Source organism: Cololabis saira, chromosome 18 (genome assembly GCF_033807715.1).
Source record: "Cololabis saira isolate AMF1-May2022 chromosome 18, fColSai1.1, whole genome shotgun sequence".
NCBI lineage: Eukaryota > Metazoa > Chordata > Actinopteri > Beloniformes > Belonidae > Cololabis > Cololabis saira.
In genome coordinates this window covers 28,593,422-28,604,062 of record NC_084604.1, presented here as the reverse complement: position 1 = coordinate 28,604,062, position 10,641 = coordinate 28,593,422, and the positions used below count along the sequence as shown (strand labels likewise).

General features: G+C 37.6%; 2 protein-coding genes across 2 annotated transcripts; one reads left to right on the top strand and one right to left on the bottom strand.

Annotated features, from left to right (window-relative positions):
• Positions 1 to 310: 310 nt before the first annotated feature.
• On the top strand, positions 311 to 5,997 carry rsph9 (radial spoke head component 9). Its single transcript, XM_061747056.1, has 5 exons — positions 311 to 651; positions 1,352 to 1,499; positions 2,157 to 2,286; positions 2,446 to 2,589; positions 4,279 to 5,997. Exons 1-5 carry the CDS (start codon positions 425 to 427, stop codon positions 4,437 to 4,439), a joined length of 810 nt encoding a protein of 269 aa, XP_061603040.1. The 5' UTR covers positions 311 to 424; the 3' UTR covers positions 4,440 to 5,997.
• On the bottom strand, positions 4,582 to 10,076 carry mrps18a (mitochondrial ribosomal protein S18A). Its single transcript, XM_061747055.1, has 6 exons — positions 9,909 to 10,076; positions 7,940 to 7,971; positions 7,597 to 7,701; positions 7,377 to 7,500; positions 5,240 to 5,312; positions 4,582 to 5,132 (listed from the first exon to the last, which is right to left on the bottom strand). Exons 1-6 carry the CDS (start codon positions 10,054 to 10,056, stop codon positions 4,988 to 4,990), a joined length of 627 nt encoding a protein of 208 aa, XP_061603039.1. The 5' UTR covers positions 10,057 to 10,076; the 3' UTR covers positions 4,582 to 4,987.
• Between the last annotated feature and the right edge of the window lie 565 nt (positions 10,077 to 10,641).

The window sequence follows — 10,641 nt, the reverse complement described above, 5'->3', positions numbered from 1 at the left end:
TAACATTTCCGTTTCTACTGTGATATCTATTGGTGACATGGTCCACTTAAAGCGATTAATGTAAATACGGAAATGAGAATAAAAATAAGAATAAGCCAGGTATGAACATGCCAGACAGGGAATTTGTCATCGGTTGTTTCGCTCACTGAAACCAGATTTAAATAATTGCAAACAGTAATAGAATGTGAAAAACAGAAAAATGTGGAAAAAAATAAATATACAAATTATATATAAAAAAAAAAAGATTAATACTTGAGCGAAGCGGCGTAACCATGGCAACAGGGTTTGTTGTCATTAGTAACCATAGCGGCGTTCGGGGTTTATCACTTTGTTTAGCTGTTGTGCGAGCTAGTAAGTTGTTTTAAAACACAAGGTAGCGTTAAAATATATTTAAAAAGGGTTACGGTCGTTTACTAGTTATAAAATGGACTCGTCTTCACTGTGCCGTGATCTGGACCTTGTTGCCGGCAATGGGTGCATTTTAACCGTTGAGCAAAGAGCAGCCCTTCAGGTTTCCCTGGTGACTCTCAAGAAAACCTACAAGTTCACCAGAGTCTTGTTTTGGGGCAAAATATTAGGATTGGAGCACGACTACTTCATTGCGCAGGGAAGAGGAGAACATGAGATGAAAGACAGAAAGAATCTGTACAGGTAAATTCCCCTCAGGTTTAACCGCGGTTGAAATGGTTTGATATTGGATATTGGATATTATGAATTCAACACCCATAAAACTTGTGATACATACCACTGATTTTGGTCAAACCACTTGTGATGTGTTCATGGTCATCTAGACTATATATCACAAAACAGTCATTATTAAAAAATCATATATATGGGCATATATATGGGCTGATTTAATGTGGTTTAATGAATTCATCACCCATAAAACTTGTGATACATACCACTGATTTTGGTCATATTGCTTGTGATGTGTTCATGGTCATCTAGACTATATATCACAAGAGAGTAATTATTATAAAATCATATTATGGGCTGATTTAATGAGGTTTAATGAATTCAACACCCATAAAACGTGTGATACATAACACCGATTGTTTTCATTAAACCTCATTAAATCAGCCCATATATATGATTTTTAAATCAGCCCATATATATGCCCATACATATGATTTTTTTAATAATTACTGTTTTGTGATATATAGTCTAGATGACCATGAACACATCACAAGTGGTTTGACCAAAATCAGTGGTATGTATCACAAGTTTTATGGGTGTTGAATTCATAATATCCAATATCCAATATCAAACCAATTCAACCGCGGTCAACAATGCTGTTTTGATCCGTATGAGTGTCTTTATACTGGACTGTTGTGTGATCTGTCGTCCCCAGTTTGAATTGCATGGACTGGTTCCTGCTCCCTACTGTCACAGACTCCCTGATCGAGGAGGTTTCTGTAGCTGCTAAGGGTCGCTTCAAAGGAGACCCTTCATATGTGCATGACCATAGTGGCCGCAGTCCTGAAGAAACCATGGAAACGGTGATTAGAGCCGAGATGTCATTACACTGTTTAATAGTGCAGCATCAGAGATGGAGTTATATTATTCTGCAGATTTAACGATCTAGATAGTCATTCATTTAACATATTCTGAACAGTATTATGTAGAACTACTGCAGCTAAAGCCAAAGCAAGGATTAAAGTTTTGAAAAGGAACTGACATATAAGACATTGAAGGAAAGTCACAAGTTATATTTCGGATCATGTTTACTGATGAGGATTTAATTAAAGTCTGGATTGGATTATTTTTTCTGTCAGACAATAGGGTCATTTGTACAGTCATAAATCTTCATCTTATTTTCTTTTTTTTATTTGCCTGCATACATAATAATAGTTAATACCAAGTTGGTAAAAATCTAAAGCATATATATGTATTTTAATATATAATCAATTTAATATATAACACACACACACACACACACACACATATATATATATATATATATATATATATATATATATATATATATATATATATATATATATATATATATATATATATATATATATATATATATATATATATATGTGTGTGTATATATATATAATTTTTTTAAAATAAATATTATATATATATTATTTTTATTTTTTAATTATATATAAATCTTCATCTCAGAGATAACTTGTTCTTGGTTGCAGACCAAGGTGGATGAGGAGAAGAGACTGGCAGTGACAGTTCATTGCATCGATGAAGACGTGTCTGTGGTTCCTCGAGGTGCCTTCATCAAGAGGCCAAATGGCCTTGTCCAGATCAACCGCTGCTTTGGTGGTAAATGTGCTGTACATACTGAACCATGGTTACCTGTGCAGTGTGACATCCTGTATTACAATATTTACTGTATGTTCACACATATGCTTGTGTATAGTATTTGATACACTGGATAACTACATTATCGTGAGACAGAATCAACTGTAATTTCTTTTTCAGGTCTCTCTGACTCAGAAGCACATAGGCTTGAAAATTTTGTGCACTTTAGCAAACCAAAGGGCTTCAAGAAATCGATCCCAGCAACTGGTAACTGGAGCCCAGCAGCTGACTTTCTGGATACCATAGATGATGACATTCCCAAAGGTAAAGCATCTGAGTTTACATGACCAGTCATTGCATTCTAGCTAACTTAAAAAATCACATTTTTCAAAATTTGCTGCATCCATTTCACTGTCAGACAAGAGTATGTGAAACCGGCCTCAAAAAGCTTGCCTGTGGTCTCATGCACTGTGGTACATTGGGTTCTTCGCCATTAAATGTGTTCCAACTACCACGCTACACTGTAACAAAAGTACGTGAGACTTTTAAGCTGGAATCAGTGTGCTGATTCACATGACGGAAAGCAAAGGCAAGTTACATCCGAGTGGAAATAAACTGAATCATCTTATATATGAAATGCTCGCATAAGTGATTTTCCAAACTGCCTGATGTTAACCTATCATTGGGCAGTTAGGATTTCCAGGGACTATGTTTAAAGACTCCTTTAGACAAAGTTCATTGGGTTTTTATGTAGTGGTCTGACAACCAGATGATTTGTGTAGCTTTTGAAATATCTGGTTTCTTAATTCAGCGCTAAAGCCAGGTCAGAGGAATAAAAAAAACACAATGTAAGAGTGACCACAGAGAGGCTTTCATTCTCTGAGAAAGTAACTATGGCATAAGATTAGATAGATTTCATTACATACTTAAGGTCCAAAAAAATAAAAAGATAAAAGGCAACAAATAGAAAGCAACAAACCATAGCATAGTTAATATTTGTCATCAACTATCATCTGGCAATGTAGAATTTCAAGTTCGAGTTCAAATGCGTACAGTGACAGTGTTATATGTAATGAAAAACTAAATACTAGGAGGCAAAGATTAAGCCATGAATACTTTGAAACCAGTCATGTGAATTTAGTTATGCATAGTCATGTCTTCAAGACTGTGCTTTCCAGTTGGATGTAGTCCTGGCCAGAATAAGCATACACTGTGAGGTCCTGGTTGTAAAAGTATGTGAGCGTTAAAGTCAGAAAGAAAAAAAAAAAAAATGCTTAGCGCACACAAGCAAAAGCACAGCAGATGTTTGATTTGAGGGGGCTTCCATATGATCACAGGTTGTGTATAGACAGTTATTACAGCAGGCAGCATGCAGCTGTTTCAATGTCGCACTCACAGCTGCCTTTCGCAGAGGCAGTGTGTGTTCTCGCTGATAACGATAAAGAGTTAACATCTCAGACTCTGGGAAGAAGCAAATACATCTCCACCAAAAGACAGGTGCTATCCTGTGAGACCCTAAACTGGGATTCCCACACTTTTTTTTTTTTCAAACCAATCCTGTCAAATGCTTCCAACTCCTGATTTACATCTTTGTTTGTTCACCTGCAATAGACTTGTTGTTGCATCTTGCATAACAAATGTCTATTGCAATTTTACTTTCAGTTGCATCACATTTTGAGACGAGACCAAAACCAGAGTTATAACAGCTGTCTCGTCGATTAAAATTGCCTCCCTTTAGTGTAGTCAAATGTTTTCATAGTAGCAAACCCAGTTCTTGTTAATTACACACGGCCCAAGTGTTGACAGCCACACCCAAACACATTAAGAAACAGGTTCGACGGTAGATATCAAAAACACAAAGGGATGTTTTATTACTGTGTCTTTTGGCATCTACTAGCATGTGAACAGAGTAACATTTCCAAAGATTACTGCGGCTCAACGTCAATGCACAGAGCAGGATGTAGTTCCCTGCATTTAACATCAACTGTTTATGAATGTGCTGTGTTTGTTTAGGATCATGGAGTCTTCAGTTTGAGGGTGCGGGTAAAGTTTGTGTGCTGCGCAGCCTTCTGTGGCTTGGACTGACTTTCTACCATGTGCCAATGACTCCGCAGCACGGCTACATCTACATCGGAGATGGGATCAAAAATATAGACCTACCCTTCATGCTGTGAAAGAGACCCCTTATATTTTATTTCTCAAGAGTTCTGTTACTATATGTTAAAGTCAACTTAAGGAATTAAATCAACAGCAGTTTGTGTCTATAAGATTCTTGTCCTTTTCAGCTGTATCACAAAATCTTACACAGTAAACAGATTTTGAGAGGCAGAATAAACAGACATTTTATTTGAACATCTGTGTTGTATTGTGTTTACACAGTCAACATACCACCTACTTTGAAAATGTAACACTGACCCAGTTGTTGCTCACATTAAGTTGTCAGCAACTTCACTTCAAGGGCTTTTTTTAAAGACCCACAGTCAGAATAGATGGGTTCTGGGTGGAGCTGAACACGTTTCATGAAAAGTCTGACGCAGCTTTATAAACAAAAGTTAGAATAAATACAGATGGATGAAGCTTTTACGTCTCCTCCTACGCCAGCATGACAGAAGTCCAGGTAAACTGCAGATATCGATGAAAAGCATGAAACTCTCCCCTCGTTTCTCTTGAGTGATGGGCCCCTCCTCCTCCAGCTGTTGTACCAGGTCAGGTTTTGTGTCCTTCAGTGTTTGATGTATAGGGGCTTCACACCGTAACGCACATTGTTCTTGAGTGCTGGGTGACCAACAGCCATGCGCTTCTTACACCACTTCAGACCAGTTTTATAGATGGGTTTCACTGAATCAATAGACCAGCGAGTCAGGTACCTGTGCAACAACCAGGGATTAAAAAGGATCAGTAATCACATTTTAAGCTCACTGAATATGCACGTACATACTGTTTAGACACACACAGGTGCAGATGCATGCGTCACCTGTTAAGTTGGGGCTTTGGTCTCTTTGGAACGTGACCCTCAGGAAGTTTGGGTTTGTGATCAGGAAGCAGACCTTAAATGCAGATGGAAAAGTTTGTTTAAATTTAAAAGTTGCTTTCTTAAATTCACACTATGCAACTAAGCATCTGCAATCAAAGGTAATATCAATTCAACCAAAAATCACTGACCGTTAAAGAATTTCTCAGTTGTGCACACAGGTGACAGACTAAACAAGAGTAAACAAGGTTTTCTATTATAAACATCACAGGACCAAAAGCAGGGTTGCAATCTTGGTGTCTTTGCTTTCAGTTAAATTAACAGCCCAACTTTTTGAAAACTCAGAGCATTTTCATGTATCGTAAAAGATTAAAAAGGAAATAAAAACTGCATCTGTTTGTGTTTCTCCAACAATTCATTTGAAAGGGTGATCCACCCTGCCTATAAAATTTCCCACCACAGAAACACAGCCAAGAAGAAGAATTACTGTTGCTGAGAAAAAATAAAAAGTACAGACACAAACAGCTGCATTTCATTGTTGCTGCATTTTATCTTTCTATTGTCAACAGGTGATACAGATTAATATTCTAATAAAACAATTTCAACAATGTAGATTATGTGCAAAACTGTGTTGTACCATGTTTACGCAGTAATCAATTTCAGTGAATGCAATTTTCAGCTGCTAGCACCTCTCCACCCATCTAGGCTTTCTGACGAGTAAAACGACACTATATCTTTGATAAGTTGAAATGCCACTACATCCGGTATCTTGTTCCCCAAAGTTGTCTTATCTTGGTGCAGGAAAGTGTTGCAGCTAATGTCGCCTGTGGTTAAGCAGGAGTTCTTAAGAGTGCCTCTGTCTTGGGCAGCTTGAATTTGCCATACTTCTTCCACTGCCTCTGTTTAAGCTGCTGGAATAAATTAGCCGTGCTGCAGCCTTTAGTTGACACAGACTGTAGACAGATTCGACAGCCGACAGTGGTTTGTACAATGTTGGACATCGCAAACTCCAACCAGTTCCAGAAGACCAGCTACTTTTTTATGAAAACAGCACATGGTGATACATTGTGGATCCGTCTGTGTCTGAGTGTAACTCTCAAAGGGAGGTGTTACAAAACTATGGAAGTTCATGGAAGCAATGGATGCATTTCACCATGATTACACAGAATAAAGTATAATCGATCGTCATTTTTACATTGCCATGTACTGTTAACAGAAATCAATTGATTTATTATTCAATTTTTCTCCAAGCCCTAATTTGAAAGTTGTCTAATTGCATATAAAGAGGCAAATCAACAAAGTAGAGGTTCTTTGTTTGAGGGATTGAAGTACATTACTTTTTTCTACATACAGTACCATTTTTAACATTGAACAAGCTTTACATTTGAACCGGCGTTGATGTAGATGGTAGAATGTCAGCACCGGAAATTATGCATCCATAAATGTATCTTTTTTTTTGTACTTTGATATCTTTAGAATAACAAAGCTGTAAATTCTGTAGTAAAAAATAAACATAACCATATGACTTCATAGGCTGCTCTGAATTCGGTATTTTGTCTCTCATTTCTGCTACATATGTTTGTAGGTAAATGCTGGGGACCTCAGGCTCCCCGTTGTTTCTTTCTTGTAATACCCACATGGACACAATATGAGAGAGCCAACCTGCTCTACTTACTAACATTTTTATTAACAGCTATTGCAGTTTGTCTTATTCATAACTGGGATATGGCTTGTTCGACATTTCATGTTTAACTGTTATCTTCTCTTTTCCTTATAAGATCAGAGGTTAATCCTATTAGATTTGGAGGGAATGATTATATGCAAGCTAAAAACATCAGCCTTTGTTTACCTCAGGAGGACCCATACATAAATGGTAAATGGCTTACACTTATATAGCGCTTTCCAGCTGTACTCCTACAGCCCCAAAGCGCTTTAAACTGTAGACATTCACCCGCACACACACCGGTTGTCGGCGGAGCTGCCATACAACGGCGCTGGCCTGACAACCGGGGATTCAGTGTCTTGCCCAAGGACACTTTGGTGGACACAGGAGGAACTAGGGATCGAACCACTGACCTTCAGGTTCATGGGCGAACGCTCTACCAACTGAGCCAACTTATAAATTCAGTCCAACACTGACCTGCTCTTTGAGCCATCTGCACACAGATGGCAATCTTGCGATGCTCCTCTCCACAAAGACCAGTAATTCTCCTAGACAACATCCCTCCATCCGATCTAATGAACTGACTCAACAACAAGACATCCTGGGAGGGAACAAAAACACAAGCCACTGTAAACAATCAATAAGTAATAGGATTATCTCAGATAATTAGGTCGATAAAGGTCTGTGTGGCATTTACTGTGTAGTTGTATTTGTGCTGCAGGTTCCATCTGTAGATAGGACACTTGGCTGTGGGATTTGGAGGCTGTGGTGCTGGAGCAATATCTAGAGTCTTCCCCTCAATCTAAAAGAAGATGAACATTACTACAATTACTCCAACAAAATATTCCCTCTCAGAACAATAGAATACCTTCAGGTACTTACATCATTATTGTTAGCAATGGTCACTGCGGATTAACATGCATAAAAATAGGACTAACCCACAAAAATACAGGGGGCCATTTACAAATATGCATTGGTTTGTGTGATAATCAAAACAAACACAGACAAAAAAGGAAGACTTTAAGTTAAATGTAACTTACAGTCGTTGTACTTCCTTCTTTCCCCTCCACCACTGTAAATCAGACATTTATAACATTAGACTTTAACCATAAACACCTGAAAGTCATTTCATGTTTTCATTGGACAACATAATACACTTAAATGTACAAATGACATCACATTGAATAAAATTTAAAACATTCGGAGAATAAAATACTCAAGTACACTTGTTACATTGTGTACTTCAGTACTTCATGGCCAAACACCCCTTGAAAGGGATGCAGGGGTGCATCGTTTGGCAGCTATTTTCTGAAATAAACAGTACTGTGTTGTTGTTTTGTCAAAGTCTTATTGATGTCTGTATTTATTTTATGTTCTCTTACTATCAGTACAGCAACTTGGCACTCCATCCATCCATCCATTCATTCCAATTAACTTCCAATTATCCGGTTACCGATTGCGGGGGCTTCAGCCTGAGCAGAGACACTCAGACCTCCCACTACAAAGTCCCCTCTGCCAGATTGTCTGGAATGGACACTAAAGTGATCCCAGACCACTAGATCAACATACCCTGGCTCATTCTCCTGGTTACACATGCCCAAAATAACTCCCCAGGGAGGTGTCCATGGGGTCCTAACCAGGGGCTGAATCATCTCAGCAGGCTTCTTTTGATTTGATCCTCTAAGTAAATTATCCATCGTTTATTTTATTAGTACTTACAAGTTATCTCAGTGAGCATTATGGGATTTTTTTTTCTTTAATGGGAGGTCTGTACGTGAATTGAATACTTAAAAAAAAAAACACCACCAAATTAACTTGCACTGCTAAAGACTGCTTAAAAGTGCCTAACTAAACTAAAACAAGGTAGATTGTGTGGGCGTTACCAAAAAACACTATTCTGATGTATTAATTACATTAGTTTGTATTATAATGGCAATATTTGCACAATTCACAATATACTGTAATCAGTACTCGAGTTGAGGGGGGATGAGGGGGGATGGCATCCCCCCTTAAAATAAAAACGGTCAAAATCATCCCCCCTGTAAAACTGCCATCCCCCCTTTCCATCCCTTATGTCATTTCATCAATGAATGTGGTTTTACTGCTATTTCAACATTTAGAGTCATCACCAGAAAAATAACTTATTTGACAATTTTCACCTGTTTCAAGTAAATTTTCACTTGAAATAAGTAGAAAAATCTGCCAGTGGGACAAGATTTATCTTCTCATTACAAGCAAAAAAAAATCTTGTTCCACTGGCAGATTTTTCTACTTATTTTAAGTGAAAATCTACTTGAAACAGGTGAAAATTGTTGTTTTTTCCAGTGATGAGTCTTGTTTTAAGTGTAATGAGATTTTTTTACTAAAATGAGACATTTTAACTAGAAATAAGACAAATATTCTTGTTAAGATTTTGAGTTTTTGCAGTGATCCATTTTACTTATCCTGTGAAGGACAGAGTCATATTGATAATTTCAGAAAACTGTTTTTATTGTTGTGTTTTGATGTATTTGATGTAAGCCCAGTGGATATTTAAAGCTTACAGAAGGCTGCATTTAACTGCTGCTATGTCATTCCTGCAGTATTTCTGCAGGTGTTTTGGTCAGTGCTATTATTTGTAATATATTATATTATTTGTAATCAGCACAAATTATCTGTCACCATATGATAAAATCCACCATCCCCCCTGATTTTTTTTACAACTCGAGTACTGACTGTAATACATATAGTACTTTTCTGTGCAAACTATCCGACACTGTCAACACCTGCACACTTGACAGCATGTCCCCCAAAATCCTGTCCTCCTAACAAATACGGGAGTACGTTAAATGATAGTAACCTTCTACTAAATACTTTACTTGCTCCCGTCTTCGTTGTGAGATACGATGCAAAACAAAGATGTCAATAAGTGAAACACGACGAAATGAAACAAAACGAGATGTTCATATGTTAGCGTTATGCTAACGTGATTCAATAGGTAAAAACACCATGTTTTCAGAATCGTCTCACCTTGACGAAGCCCTCGGCTCTGGACGGTTAAAGCGGAGAGCTGCGGAACATCAACTCTCTGAAGTGGATTAATGTTGGATCCCGTGGTTCCGAGTTTTAAACTCGTAAATGAGGTGCAAATGGACCTCCACACAGTGCGCGCCGCCATGTTTGTTTGACCTTCCTCCTCCGTCGCTTCCTGTGTTGTACTCTCGCGAGATTTAAGTAATGAAACGTTTGCCAAAAATCTACAGTAATCACATCCCATGGAGCGACTGTAGGTGACAAGAACTATAGTTTTAATGACATAACACATCCTACATCTCAGGATGGTCAACTGAAACTGTAATTAAACAGTAAAATATTCCATAGCCGTATCAGTATGAAACATGTTTGTACAAATTCCAGAGGATAGATAACGCACACACACCACTTTCCCCTTATTTTTTAAGTACTTTTATAATGATAAAACTGAGTACAGCTGCGACATTCTTGGCTTACACTTTCCCATAACTTATGCCCCTGTTTACACTTTTTTGTCATTCTGAGTTTGTTAATTTTGATTGATTGATTCTGAATGACTGCTGAATCAGATTTCCTGTTAACTTTTAGCCAATTGAGGCTTAAACTCAGAAGAAGTTTGTTAGATGCGTATATTGGGCTGCATTGTTTTGTTGCATTAAAAAAAAAAAATGCTGTCAACTTTGAGATTTGTTACTACTTCAGCACGATAGTTTTTAGTGTTTGGTTGATT

Excerpts from the sequence above, each read along its gene's own strand:
- rsph9 (XM_061747056.1), top strand. The coding sequence starts at position 425 with ATGGACTCGTCTTCACTGTGCCGTGATCTGGACCTTGTTGCCGGCAAT. Across the intron at positions 1,500-2,156 it reads CTGAAGAAACCATGGAAACG|ACCAAGGTGGATGAGGAGAA; the intron begins GTGATTAGAGCC and ends TCTTGGTTGCAG. Across the intron at positions 2,590-4,278 it reads AGATGATGACATTCCCAAAG|GATCATGGAGTCTTCAGTTT; the intron begins GTAAAGCATCTG and ends GTGTTTGTTTAG.
- mrps18a (XM_061747055.1), bottom strand. The coding sequence starts at position 10,056 with ATGGCGGCGCGCACTGTGTGGAGGTCCATTTGCACCTCATTTACGAGT. Across the intron at positions 7,972-9,908 it reads GAGCCGAGGGCTTCGTCAAG|TGGTGGAGGGGAAAGAAGGA; the intron begins GTGAGACGATTC and ends TCTGATTTACAG. Across the intron at positions 5,313-7,376 it reads GCAGATGGCTCAAAGAGCAG|GTCTGCTTCCTGATCACAAA; the intron begins GTCAGTGTTGGA and ends TCTGCATTTAAG.